Source organism: Sylvia atricapilla, chromosome 1 (genome assembly GCF_009819655.1).
Source record: "Sylvia atricapilla isolate bSylAtr1 chromosome 1, bSylAtr1.pri, whole genome shotgun sequence".
Taxonomy (NCBI): domain Eukaryota; kingdom Metazoa; phylum Chordata; class Aves; order Passeriformes; family Sylviidae; genus Sylvia; species Sylvia atricapilla.
This window is the reverse complement of record NC_089140.1, coordinates 16,729,226-16,743,530: the sequence shown is the minus strand read 5'-3', so window position 1 is coordinate 16,743,530 and position 14,305 is coordinate 16,729,226. Positions and strand designations below refer to the sequence as shown.

The window sequence follows — 14,305 nt, the reverse complement described above, 5'->3', positions numbered from 1 at the left end:
AGGTCCCTGCCATTTCATGGCGTGGAGTTTCTTGTGTCCTTTTAAAGTGGTTCGTCGTCTAGGGTAGTTTTATTTTCAGGTAGCAGTATGATTTTAATATGCATGTGTGCGCAAGTACTTATGGGAAATGTGGAAGTCCATTCTGGGGAGCAGCGGCTGGATTACCCGACGAGTTAAAAGGGGATGAGGGGTACAAACGACTAAAGGTAGGGCAATGAAACAGATAAAACAGGTGAGAACTTTTTAACAGTGAAGTCTTAGAGTTGAAAAGGGTAAGTACATTAACTAGGAGTTGAACTGGGGTTGGAACAAGCATAGGTAACGTGGTTGGAACAAGAACAGGTAAGCGCGTAAAAAGGGGTAAATTCATATGCAGTTTGAACATCAATTTTATTCATAACACTGGGACTTCATTCACCACCCTGTATGTGTCTGTGACCCATCTCTGCCATTGGTGTTCTGCTGCTGTGCAACCCCCTTCTCCTTCATCATGAAGAACTGTTGTGACCGTTAACTTCTTTTATAGCTGAAGCTGAAGGGAAGGAGACCAGGCTCACCAAGCTGTACCTATGTGGTCTTGTGGTCTCTTGTCCCTCCAGAGCCAGTTCTGTGGTCTTCTTAGGCATTAGGAACCCTGCACTCTGTGTTGTCTCTGTGACAAACGACCTATAAAGCCAAGCAGCCCTGTATCTTAGCACTGAATTGCATATAGATTTTCAACAAAAAATACCCAAGATATTTTTCTAGTTCTCTATGCGCCAACCAATGTAATGTGCAAGTCAGTCTCTGAACTGGGAGACTGCCAGGGGACAATAGTTCCATTTTGTGTTAAAATCTTGATTTAATTTCTATTAGAGTGGAGGCAATTTTCACATGTTTGCAGAAAGTTTCTGTAGAAATAGAGACCAGAATCTGAGTAGACTAACATAGACTACATTGGATGTGATGGACATGGTCATGCTGTCTTGCCCAGTGGCACGTGATTCGGCTTGAAATGAAAAACCTCAGCAGGACACCTGGAGGAAAATCTTCACTGTGACAATGTAAAGGACTACCTCTGAAATAGAGGCCTAATCCTAATTACCTCATTCAGTACCTTAAAGATTGACTTGAGTCTGAAAAAATCATCACCTCTGCCACACAGGTCCCTGTTATGAGGCAGTGGCCTCACAGTAGCCATTACCCTTCAGAGCCCTTTTCTGAACATGGAGCATCAGCCATTTTCCAGAGAGGCCTGTGCCAGGCTGACCTTCAGGCTATTCCAGCCTGGCATTCATTATGTGGCATCTCTCCCTGTGGGCAGTCAGGGCTCAAGTGGATAAACCCATTCTCTGCTGATGAAAATGACCAAACCAGTTGCTTACTTGAATTACTGCAAGCAGTAAAAGTGGCAATGTGGATTTTTTTCTCTCTTTGGTGAAACTCTCTCCTGTTTTTCCCAAAAGCCTCCAGCCCTGTGAAGAAATAAGCATTGCTATCTTCTGCTTTTTTACAGTTGTGGCCAAAGTAGAAGACTCTCGCCCAATGCAGAGACCTCCCAGAAGGCCACGGAAGCCCAAGACATTAAATAATCCAGAAGACTCCACCTACTACACTCTAATACATGTGAGTTTAAGTAGCTTTTCTAGGCTAAAGCTGTCAGATAACTCCCATCTAAACTATCTTTCTAATTTCTGAATTCCCATTATTCTTTTCTAATGCAGCATAAAACCTTTGTCCTGCTGAAAGAAGACAGGCCACAAACTTCACATTTCAAATGAGACTTGAAATGGAAGTACAGAGCTACCCAGACTGGGGAGCTAGGTCAGACCAGTATTTACTTTTGTACCTAAACATACGTACTTTCATTCTGTACATAAGTAGCATTTGCATTTTCAATAACCAAATCAAGTGCCCTGTCTCACAGTTTCTTTGTAAGTCACAGGAGAGAACCAGGAGAGGCACAGGTTTGTTTGGAGCTATTTTCAGCATCTAAATTAGTGCTTGATCTTGCAGAGAGAGCAAATACTAAAATAAGTTGTATTAGTATGCACACTGTAACATCCTTTACAAATGTGTCAGATTGTGATTATGAAGGCACTGGCAAATACCAGCAGCTCAGGAGACTAATGGATTTGAGTGTCACTATATATAGCCTTTGGTCCAAGTTCAGATACCGAGTGCTGCTCTCCCCTCTTGACTTCAGTGCCCTTAAATATAGGAAAAAAGGCAAGAAAGCAAGCAGAAAGAGTGAAAATGTAAAAGCAGCTCAGAAAGCACTTCCAACAAAAAAAGCAATTAAACTGATTTGCTCGAGGTGCCTGTATCTTAGTGACCTATTTTAACAGCCGGTGAGAACCCAGCTAATAAACTAACCGTAGCAATTGCTTCTCCTTTCAACAGAAGGTGTCACCAGGGCCTGTAGGGATGGTTGTGTCTGGCATACCAAAAAAAGACAAATACAGCCATGTTTTATTCTGGGGGTTTGAAATTACACAGCTTTGGAATGGTGATATTCTGAAAATAAATTGCATTTTTAAAAATAAATTTGCATGTAAGAATAAAATTTTTGTTTTGTGAAAGCAAGATTGGTGATGTAAAGGACTGAAATGAAAAGCATGACACAGAATTTGTATTCAGAAATTTCTGAGAAGGGCGATTCTGAAATAAATGCTTATTTAGGAAACTAAGACTATATAGCCAGGCACATAGTATTTTTGAAGAGCTAATTTGTTACATGGCCAGCTCCATACCAGAAAACAGCCATGGCATCAATGCAAACAAAAACTGCAGTAGTGCCAAGAGATTTTTAATCAATTTTTTAGCAGCAGCTTTTCAATGTATTAATCAGTATTACCTTCAATGAGTTGTATTTTCAAGACAGGGTGAAAAAGGGAAACCTGTCTTCCTGACACGAAGTTCACTGGTCAAAGAAAGGTTCAGCGTAAATATCTACACACTGGAGCTTAGAAAGGAAACCAGCTAGTTGTTAAATTCTTAGACCCTGGTTAATTAAGCTCTAACTTTAGATGGTAGTCAGCTTTAGAGGGCAGTCCACTTTCCCAGCTATTAAGGATTTTTCTACCATATTAAAAAATCTCTGTGACCTTGAGGCATTCACAGATTACTATCAAGCCCAGATCATATGAAAGTGAAGACACACAATATAAGTGCATTTTTAAAAAAGAATTCTCTATCTTTTGCAAAATCAGATATTTCTCTCACATCATGCTACAGACATTAATTAGACACCTTACATTCTCACACATCTCCTTGTCATATCAGATGACCTGAAGGGGTATAGAGGTATAAATGAAGCCTGACAATAGTCCGTTGTTCATATAAGGCATGAGAATTTTATTTTGGGGCATATTTCTTTAAATCAGCCTATCATTTTGGAATCATATGTCATGTTCATTTGCCTGCATACTGAAGTCTATCAGGATTTCTGATTCTCAGGGACTTTACAGTCCCTAGTTCTAATACATTTGCACTCATTTGCAATAAAAAAAATTAAGACCACAATCTGCACTAAAAAATACTGCCTTTGAAGTATGATGCATTAAGTGCTGCAACACAATATTGTTTTGGCTGTAGGGATAGAACTCTATTAGAGATAAGAAATTATTCATATTCCCTGTGAATCTTCTGTCCTCTGCATTTTTAGAAATCTTGTATTTTAAAAGTTCTTTTGTCTCCTATTATACTGTTTTTAAATAGAGCTTTTGTCCATTTTATTCTGCTAAACCTGTGTGAAGACTACATTGGCATTAATGAGAATAGGATTATGCCTCTTCCCACTGCATTGCTTTTATTCATGGAAATTCTCATGGCATCCCAGTAAATTTGCCTCAATGAGATAGTGTTACCAACTTCATTATAACATCTATAGCTATTTAAAAGTTTTAGATCTCCTTTTTTCTGTTCTGATAATCATTATTTTGGCTTTTTTTTTCACAGTATGGAAACAAATTTGGGAGCAACAATGTTAATCTCAGTCTCAAAGGTTCTTAAAAGAGGTTTTTCTGGGATATTTGCTCGTTTTCTATAATTCCTTTTACTGAAAAAATATACAACACTCTTCTACCTAAGACTAATGAATCATATGTTTGCATAAGCTTTCCTTTTAGTTTTTTTAATTACTTTTTATTTTCTTAGAAATCAATACAAGATGAAAAACGGAAACCAAGAAAAGAAAGGTAATTTTTTTCATTATCTCACTATTGTCGCTCCAGTACTCTAGAACAGTTTTTAGCTGTACTTTAACCAGGAGAATAAAGCATTGAAAAAAGAATGGTAATTTGGCGATTCACAGGGGGACATGTATACAAAGTTGAAATGCAATTTTCATTGACTAAAATCCATTATAGAATTCAGCCTTTCAGTTTTCCTAAAACATGGTCGTTTACCATGGTAACACAGGCATTATAATAAGATAAGGTCCACATCAAAGATAGTTCTGGCACAGAAAATAATTGAAGGTGCTTAAAATTCTAGTCAAAGCAAATGGGCAACCAGGTTTTTTTTGTCAGCAAAAATACAAAGACTCTCAAAATTTTCTCCTAAAAATATATGAGGGTCTGGAAATAGTTAATAAAAATTAGAATAATAACTATGAATAACAGCTAAAGAAGAGTAGTCCCTGAAATTTGAACCAGAAGTGTTTTCTTCCCAGTGTAGCTAGCCTATTCTGATAGACCTCTGCAGAAAAGAAGGAAGCAATAGGTGTATTCTGTCTGTCTGTATCTTAGGTCCTTATGTGTGCTGCAGACCTGGTTCACAGCTCCTGACATACATCATAGCTTTATTTTATTTGTGTTTCTATATGGAGGCTTTTCTGCTGCCCCCTCAGTGGCACTGCTGAGGCACCGTGTGCGATGGCAGCCTGCTCATAGCTGCCAGATGAATGGGCTCTCTGCACTATCCTCGGCTGAGGCTGCAGAATACAAACTCTGTGGCTAAAATATGGATCTTAGAGGATGTTGTATGACATTACATCTATATAAAATGTGCCTACAGCTTTGAACTTCATTCAACCACAAATTGCACTTGATTATGCCACAGCTTGAAGGATTGACCTTATGTCCATGTCCCCTATGTTTGGTCTTTTTTTCTCATGTCATTTGGATCCTAAAAAAATTTCACACCTGTTGACTCTAGTCTAGGAGGAAAAAATAACTAACACACCCAAAAATCCAGTGTCTGCACCAAAATCAAGTGTTTTCTCTCATTGGCCTCAGTTAGGTTTCACTCATCTTAAAATCTAGTTAACCAGTTCCCTGACTGCATCTTCTTTCATGTGCTGACTCTGTAGTAGTGGAACATAGCAAGTTAAACAAATTAATTACTTCTGGTTTCTAACAATGTGAGGATTGAATTCTGAACTTCTCTATTCAATTTCTTTTTTAAAATATTATTTCTTTCCTTAGCCATACTAAAATGGATGTTGGGATTGATTTTTTTTCTGTATGTATAATACCCCAGATAGCATTCACCTAACAAAATAAGAGATACCTGCATTATTGACACCCATATCTGAACTAGTTGCTTTAGACTCTCTTCTTATACTCGGAGAAAAAAAATAGTCATCTTTAGGAAAATGATTCATCTCTTGCTCAAAGAGATATCTAAAATAGAGCAGATGAATTATACCATAAAAATGCCTCTCCACTGAGTCTAATGGCAAACCCAAACAATTTCAGTAATCTGTGTCTTCTTTATGAATATATAAAAGTATTTAGCATTTCAAAATTCTCAATATCTACATTGTACAGCCGTCATACTTCAGAGACTGATTTTTTTGTACCAATACATATTTCTCCTTAGATCCTCGACACATAAACAGAACTAATAATGATATTTGGCTGCCTTGGGTTTGTATGTTGAAAATAAGATTGAAAAGTTAAACTGTTAACTTAGTGTTCTTATTTATTGACAGTCTGAGCAAAGTGCTAGATATAGATATCTACTACCAAGAAATTTCATCTACTGACTCCAGCTCCAAGGACAGCAGTACTACCACAAGAAGGAAGAGATACCCAATTGAGCGCAGGACTTCCATTTTACGAGCTACCGAGCGGTAATTCATACAAAATAGTAATAGCAAAAAATAAATATTATCTTTGTAGGCATATTAAAAATATTCATAAAAAGAAAAGAAATGCACTTTCAAATTGCACATAAATCTATTATTTTACATGTGAATTTTTGCCAAATTATCTTGCAAAACATATAGCTAAAATTTCCCATCTCAGAACTGGAATATCTGAAATATTCCCCATGCAAGAGGGGTAAGATGCCATTGTGATTGGTGTTCAGCCTAACTGCCAGGTTTTCTTTCCCGAGGGCCAGATGGACAGACATTCTGCATCTCTGATATAAAATTAAACTGAAGCAGAACCTAAAAACTGTATTTCTGATTAGTTAGGTTTTAAATAGGGTGGACATGTGCCAGACTTTCTGCAGGTGTTATGCAGATAAGACTCCAACTTGCCTCCTTCTCCTGCTGTCCTGTAGCAGCACAGGTGTCTGTAGCCTGAATGCACCTTGCCAAGATGGACAGCCAGGAGAAAAACCCCAGAGGGAGGGTTCACTCAACCTCCTCTCTTCCCACATAGGCTTCATACAGGATGACCACTGCCAGGCCAAGGAGATTCATATTCTCACTCTTGCCAATGCACTCACACACACTGCACATGCAAACACACACCTATATATCTCAACAAAATTGTATCTTCTTGAGTATTCCTAAATCTAAGAAAAGATTGGAAAACTATCTTGGTCAAAGTCTTAAGAAAAATGCTAAGCCTAGGATGAGCACTGAATTTGAAAATGTATCTGCAGTGATAGAGGAAATGTTTGTAAAACATTTAGAATGTAATGTTTTGTGCCCCTTCCATCTTTCATTTTTTGGCCTTTTTTTTCATGTAAGATCTAAATTAGTTTCAGGAAAGTGAAGATGTGTAATTATAAGTAATAATATCAGGGAATTACCATGTAGTTCACAACCATTAGAAAATGCTGCATTTCTAAGGTGGTTAATTACACCAAATCTGTCACCCTGAGGTCTGGTTTAGGTGAGTAAAAGTTTTGCTACTGAGCTCACTGAAAGGAATTTCTTACCCTTTACTGTTTGCTGCTCTGATTGCAGCCTAAGTAGCCATAGTGAAACAAAATATACATAACTTCTAAATTTACAGTTACCTCAGAGGGCAGATGAATGCAATTAATAAACATTTCTGCACTTCAGTATCTCTTGAATAGGGTCACTAGGATATAAAGACTGTACAGCCATTTCAATCTACAGAAGTGAAGCATTGAGTACTTTTTATTTAACAATTTACCTGTGACATGAGTATAGGACCAGTGGTGGGGGCACCTTAAGTGTAGAACACTACAAATTTTTGTAATTATTTCAGAGTAATTTACTTTTTAAATAACTGTCTTTTAGTTTTAATCTTGCTCCATGGTAACAGCTGATGCCACATCACTATTCCAGCCTGTCAGAGGTGGCATCCAAAATGCGTCTTGCCATTTGAAAATAAAATAAAATTAGATGGACGCTTACAGTGAACTCCACAGGCAGGTTAAATACAGAGCAAACAAATTTATGCCAACCGAAAATCTGGTGCAGTAACCATCAGGCAAATGCTACTGCAAAGCATCCCCATGCTCTCAACGTTTTTATGTCCTTTTATAATGTCCCCTTCATAGAAGAACATGTTGTTCTTCCGTGTTCATCTGCTTCTAGCATATAATGTGTTTGTTCCGAGGTGCCTGTTTTGTGCAGCACAGGAAGAGGCCTAGCAAAGTCAGCTGATTTTTTTCTTTCTCCTTTTGTTTTTCCCCCACAAGGGTGGAGGTTAAGCAGTCGATTAGGAGTGTTTGCCAAGGTAAATGTTTTGACTGTAATTTCTAAAACACTTCTGTGCTTAACCCCTAGGTCGAGGGTTGCAGAAAGACCCCTGGAAGAGAGCAAAGCTGAAGATAATCCCTATGACTACAGACGACTGCTGCGGAAGACCTCACAGCGCCGCCGCCTTATCCAGCAGTTCTAGCTGCTGCTGCTGCTCCTGCTGCCATTTGGCTTTTATTAGCATAATTTTTTTTATCATTTTATACCATGTGTTTCCTTTTTTCTTTTCTTTTTTTAATCTTCAATGTTTCAAGTTTATGTGTGTGTTCGTATGAATATGAATTACTGTGGTTTACAGCCCAACACCATTGCAAAGGGACGCTGTCAGTCACATACCGTATTCTTCCCTAATACAAAAATCAGCTTAAATCTAGTTTGCTTTCCTCAGTGCATATTTATTTTTTTCCATTTCATCAGTCTCATCCAATCAAAATAATAATTTACTTTATAGTCACCTAGTTAAGCTTTCAAATTTCCATATGCACCTTCAGAAAACCTTAGTTAGTGTTTCTAATAAATTCTTTAACAGGAAAAAAATTTAAAAGAGCACCATGGGGGAATTTCTGCTTAATTTAGTTTACATTGCCTAAATTTTGGGATGACCCATTTGTGGCAAGTGTCCCTCTCATGAAAATTAATGTATACGATTAATTGGATAGCATACTATGGCAGTTTATTTCATTATTGACTTTACTGTAAAGCTTGTAGCCAGTTTTAAAGGTCAATATTGTGTGTATAATCTTTATATTGGAGATGTCCATTTGTGGGAATTATATCCAGCCCTCTCCTCTGAGCTTTGTGACTAAGTGATGAACTTTTAAATCATGTTTGCTTTGTTCTCATTTGCATTAGATTTTTAGGAATCTTAATCTCTGGGGTACCAAGAAAGGAATAGAAATACACTCTCTGGTTGATTGCTGCTGAAATGTAATGATCATTCTTAATCAGTTCCACTAGAAATTAAATGAAAATAAAAGCAATAGCCACAGTGTTCAAATTTCCCCCTGATTCCTTATTCAAAAGACCTTATTTCACAGAAACCACACAGATAATTGCAGTGCTTCCTTTCACGATTCATAATTGCGTGTTCCCAGCTGCAAAGCAAGAGAAGGCAAATTTCATGATGCCAGCATAAAGGCCTGATCCTACTCTGTTCCTCAGCTCTCCTGAATGTGACAATTGGCGGCAGCAGTCAGCCACAGGGGCAGGGTTTTGTCCATTCCCCACGCACATTTGGCCTTTTCCCCAGAGACAGATAACTATCGCTTCCTGATCTGTAACTAGTTACAAGGCTGTGCACCAGATCAAAATCTACTGCAATGTAAAACGAATAAATTGTTAAAATTTTGAAATCTGTTTTAAAGTTGCTTTGTCATGTATTATTAAAACAGTAAATAAAAATGTACAAACCAGTGATACGGTTGGTTGTGTCTGAACTACACACAGAACCGACAAAACACTGTGGACTGGGGCATGAGTGAGCAAGGCAGGGAAGGGCTCACAGCAGCCTTTGGCCGTGGAAAGCTGGAGTTATTGTCTACGTGCAAGCCAGTGTGATGTGGCAACTGGAACAGACTGTAATTTCACACAAAGAGATGCCTGGGCTGGTTTTCTTCTCCTTTCCCACCACAGCTGTGTTTTAAAGCACTGAGACATTTCTGTGAGGTCTGATGGCGGGACACTCCTCCTAACCATGTGGGTGCCTGCAGAAAGCAGAGATGCCCCGGGCTGAGCACAGGGCCTGGCTGCGAGCGGCGTGGGGGCCCTGCGTGACCAGCGGTCTCGGCAGAGCCACATCCTGACCTGGCGTGGTCCCTCCTGCCTCCCTCCAAAGCCAGGGCCTGAAATCCCTCCTGTGACAGAGGAGAGGCAGCCGCGCTAGGGAAAGACTGTCGCGGAGACCCGGCTGGGTGGGAAAAGGAGGTTTGGATGGCTTCAGAGACGTCGTGAAGGGAATGGGAATGGGAACAGTGGTTCTCTTGCTCTTCTGGTCTGGCCGCGAGGCCCTCTGCTTCCTCGAGGCTGAAGCGAGGATGGCGGTTCCGCCAGGGTCCCAAATTCGGAATGTTGCGGGAAGCGGCCGGGAGCGCCCCGGGACTCCAAGGACACGCGGGGGCAGCCGCGGCGGCGCGCAAGGCTCCTCCCGCACGTCCGTACGGGCCGGGACACTCCTGCCCTCCCGGGAGCAGCAGGGACAGCGGGAGCCCGGCCCTGCGCCTGCCCCTCCACCTGCGCCTTCTCTGCGGCGGCCCGGCCCGACGGGGCGTCCGCCGGTGGCTGTGGGCCGGGCCGATGGGACGGCGTGGGCTCGGGGGCTGTGTATTCCCCGCCCGGGACCGCCGGCGGCACGGGCTGTCCCCGGCCTCGGCGCCGCCGCCCGGGAGTGGCCTGCTCGCACGTGCGGAGGTGCCCCGGTGAAAAAGTGGGAGGTATGGTGGCGGGGTTTCCCTTCGATTTGCATCTCAAAAGACTGAAAACACTTCCCCGACCATCCCTTCGAGGTACCAGGCTGGACCACCTCGGCGGCCCGCCAAGACTTGGAAAACTACCATTGCACTCCGCTCAGCGGCACCGGGCGGCTCAGCCCTGTCCGCCCGCCCCGCCGGGCTGCGGCCGCATGGAAGGGTGAAGACGGCACCAAGCACCCTCGCTCGCCTTCGCCCCGCACGGCAGCTGCAGCCCCAGCTCAAGCAGCGCCCGTAGCTCGGGTCTGCCCCGAGCGCTATCGTATTCCCACCGCCGCCCCTCGCTCCTCCGATGCAGGCTGAGGACACCCCTTAGAACAGCCGACGCCGTCGCCGCTGGTGGCCTCAGCGGTCACCTCTCCCCGTGGAGCAGCTCGCCCCGTCCCGGGCAGCATCGCCTGCGGGGCGCGGCAGCGGCAGCTCGGCGGAGCGCGCCCCAGGGGCGCCCACGGGAGACGCTCCCACCCACGCGTGCCCGGGGCGCTCCCGCCCCTTCGCCTGCCGCCGCCTGGCGCAGCCGCGCGCACTTACACACCCGCACACTCACACTCACGCACACTCGCTCAGGCCGCCTGGGCTGCAGATCGCCGCTCCTCGCCCGCCCCGCCGGTTCGCCTCCGCCATGGCAAGCCCCGGCTCCGGCTTCTGGCCCTTCGGAGCCGAGGAGGGCTCCGCAGCCGCCGAGACTCCCGGCACAGGTAGGGGGACGCCGAGCGACCGGGCGGGACCGGCCCGACGGAGCCGCCGTGACAGCGCTGCCCGGTCGCCGGAGCCCCCTTTGTGACAGCCCGACCGGCGGGACGAAGCGGTGCGGGCGGCGGGGCTCTGCGGGGCTCTGCGGGGCTCTGCGGGGCAGGGGGGTCCTGGGGAGCGGAGCCGGGGGTCGGGCGAGACGCCCCCAGCACACGCCCGTCCCCACGGACCCTCCGCTCGATTTTCTCTTGCAGCCAGAGCTTGGTGCCAGGTTGCCCAGAAGTTCACGGGAGGGATCGGAAACAAACTCTGCGGTAAGGGCAGGGGGCCCGGTAGCCCGCGGCGGGGGCGCGGCTGCGCGCCCGCGGAGCGCCGCGGGACCTGCCCCGGGCCGGGAGGGCGGGGGACGGGGGTCGATGCCCCGGTAATGAGGCCGTGTGTCCGTGTCGCTGTCAAGCCCTGCTCTACGGAGATGCCGAGAAGCCCGTGGAAACCGGCGCCAGGGCAGCAGCCCCGGGGGTAGCGGAGCCGAGGCCGACCTGCACCTGCGACAAAAAACCCTGCAGTTGCCAAAAAGCGGACGTGAATTACGCCTTTCTGCACTCAACAGGTAACGGCGCTCCCGGGGCACGCTGCTTCTCTAAAACTAACAAGAAAAAACCAGCGGTTCGGTCGGGAAATTGCCTTTGCCCGCGTTGCGCGGAGGCGTGGGGGGTCCGGCAATGTCTGGCGGTGCGCGGCGGAGCTCTGCGCCCTCAGCCCTGGCCCCGCCGGGCGAAAAATCACTCAAACAACAAAAAATCCCGAAAAGTAAAACCCAAAGCAGTAAAATCCCGCGTACTGGAGCCCGCAGCTTTTTCCTTCTGTGAAGCACTGACAGCGTCGACCTTTCATTGAAGACCCTGCGATGTAATTAAGGTTGGAGGGGAGGAGAGAGATAGCGCTCTCCTACTCATTTGCTTTATTTCGAGATATTTTTGCACTTCATCTTTTCTGACCTTGGAGGTAGCGTCTCCGCCAGTGAGTAGATCCCAGCTCCCCGCCGACATGAGCTGGCCAGGAACTCTCCCGGTTGTTCGGCAGCCCGGGACACCAAATTATGGCTTCGTGTACAGTCTGGCTTTGACCGAGCCATCGCTCTTAAACAAAAGCTTTGTGTACACCGAGAGCCCGTGCAGCATTGCCTCTGAAAAAGCCATTAAATTATCAACAAGTCACTTTCATAGGAGAGTCACCACGAAGGTATTTTATTGCAAGGCAAATGACAGTTTTTAGTGTGCTGCTTGTAGCATTTTTTGCTCAGTCTTTATTTCCTACGAGATTTGTTTTCCCCTTTTTCTTGTTTCCCTGCTCTCACTGTTTTAAAAATTGATGGGAAAATATACTGTGGACAAAACTGGCCAATTTAGATAGGATATTAAATCTTGTAATTTCTCAGAACATTCTTCGAAATACAACCTTGCCAGTTTGCTTATTAAATGAAAACAAAACTTATTTTTATTGACTACAGTGTAGAGATTTTTTAAAAATAAACGGGAGAACATTTTGTTCAAAATCTATGCATGTGGTCATAAAACGAAGTTAACTTTTACATTTCTTCATTCCCAGATCTTCTGCCGACATGCAATGGAGAAATAACTACTATGTCTTTCCTACAAGACGTTGTGGACATTTTACTTCAGTATGTGGTGAAAAGTTTTGATAGATCAACAAAAGTTATTGATTTCCATTACCCAAATGAGCTGCTCCAGGAATATAACTGGGAACTGGCAGACCAGCCACAGACCTTGGAAGAAATTTTATTGAACTGCAGAACAACTCTGAAGTATGCAATTAAAACAGGTAATAGCAATGCTCATTTTCTACCCTGTATGGTCTCATCCATTGATTAAAGGTGTCATTTCAATTTAGCTTGAGACGTTAAAGATTGAAAGAGCAACTGTATTTTGTCAGCTCCAAGCAATTTCTAGCAGAGACAGAAATCGTTTTCCAAAATGATAAAACACTTCAGCAGATCCATCTCTGTAGCTGTCAGTGCAGCCTCGCACACCCTTTCCGATGTAAAATTAATGCGTCTGTGCGTCGGAGCTGCCGAGTGTGCCACCGAGCAGACTTTGCACCACCACCACTTTCTTTTCATCCATTTCACGTGATGCCCCGGCGATGGCCTCTTGCTCGCTGCAGAGCGGGGTGCGGCGGGCGCGGAGCTCAGGGCAGCGGGGAGCGGGGCAGAGGGGAGTCCCTGCACGGGGCTAAGCAGGGACCAGCCCATTTGACAGCCGAAATCGCTGTAGACGGCCTGTAAATTGAGCTCTGAGCGGCCATTTGCCGTGTCTTTAACTTCGCCTGTAGGACATAAAATAAAAAAGAGAATTTAGCAGAATCTTACACAGAAATATCGAGGATTTTGTTTCAACTTTATGCTCAAGCAATAAAACCAAAGTCCGATTTGTTTTAAGAGCCATTTGTTGTTTTCCCCTGGGGAAAACAGGGATGGGTTGACTCCTGCCTGCCTGGGGTCCCCCGTTAGTCGTGCCTCCCTGTGGGCTTCGTGGAGGGAAAGCAGCATGGGGCTCGCCCAGGCGTGGGGAAGCGCCCGACTCCGCACCGGGGCCACCTTAAATAAACTGCGGCGGAGCAGGCAGAAAGCGGAGCCGCAATTAGGCTGTCATTGAGAAATAATAGGGAGTCCGGGGAGCTCTTAGTGGGAATTTGAATTACTGAGAAATTGCTTAAAAATAAATGTGAAGCAATTACTGAAAGAGACAAAAGGCTGATTTGTGACTAGAGGTTGAGTGGAAAACAAAAAAAAAAAAATCTCAGGTTTTGAGAGAGCAGGACACACCGATCCCGGTAAAGATTGTGAGGAGTCTGTGTAATCCTCCTCGTTTAGAGGTGGAAATGACCATGTTTTGATGCATGGGTGGGGTGCTGTTAAGATGTTTGTAAAATATTGGATTAAATAGTTAGGTAAATGATTTCCAGAGGAACAAAGTCGATCAGTCCAGTGATGGGTGCGATGTGTCTGGATAGGGCACAGGAAACGTGTTTGCACAGAATGATATAGAATGTGGGATCTGTGATTCTGGGAAATAAAAAAAAAATATGGTGTCTTAGGTGGTTTTCATTAATTGTTTTTTGTTATAGCCTGTTTTCACATAGTAGACCTATTTCATTTTGTGCACCCAAAAAAAGACCTTTTAAAACAATGTTACCATTTCTCTTCCTCTCTGTAAATATCGGAGACTTTCCC

General features: G+C 44.2%; 2 protein-coding genes across 2 annotated transcripts in view; both read left to right on the top strand.

The window, feature by feature from the left end:
• The window catches only part of LOC136372956 (myosin-IIIa-like), a 52,983-nt gene extending 44,947 nt beyond the window's left edge, over positions 1-8,036 (top strand). Inside the window, exons 17-20 of the mRNA XM_066337859.1 lie at positions 1,496-1,605; positions 4,138-4,178; positions 5,918-6,058; positions 7,922-8,036. Coding sequence (XP_066193956.1) covers positions 1,496-1,605; positions 4,138-4,178; positions 5,918-6,058; positions 7,922-8,036 — 407 coding nt within the window. The remainder of the gene's footprint in view (positions 1-1,495; positions 1,606-4,137; positions 4,179-5,917; positions 6,059-7,921) is intronic.
• A 2,896-nt stretch (positions 8,037-10,932) lies between these two features.
• Positions 10,933-14,305, top strand: part of GAD2 (glutamate decarboxylase 2) — a 40,315-nt gene continuing 36,942 nt past the window's right edge. Inside the window, exons 1-4 of the mRNA XM_066315982.1 lie at positions 10,933-11,057; positions 11,307-11,366; positions 11,510-11,662; positions 12,661-12,894. Of these exons, the coding sequence (XP_066172079.1) occupies positions 10,982-11,057; positions 11,307-11,366; positions 11,510-11,662; positions 12,661-12,894 (523 nt within the window). The 5' untranslated portion in view covers positions 10,933-10,981. The remainder of the gene's footprint in view (positions 11,058-11,306; positions 11,367-11,509; positions 11,663-12,660; positions 12,895-14,305) is intronic.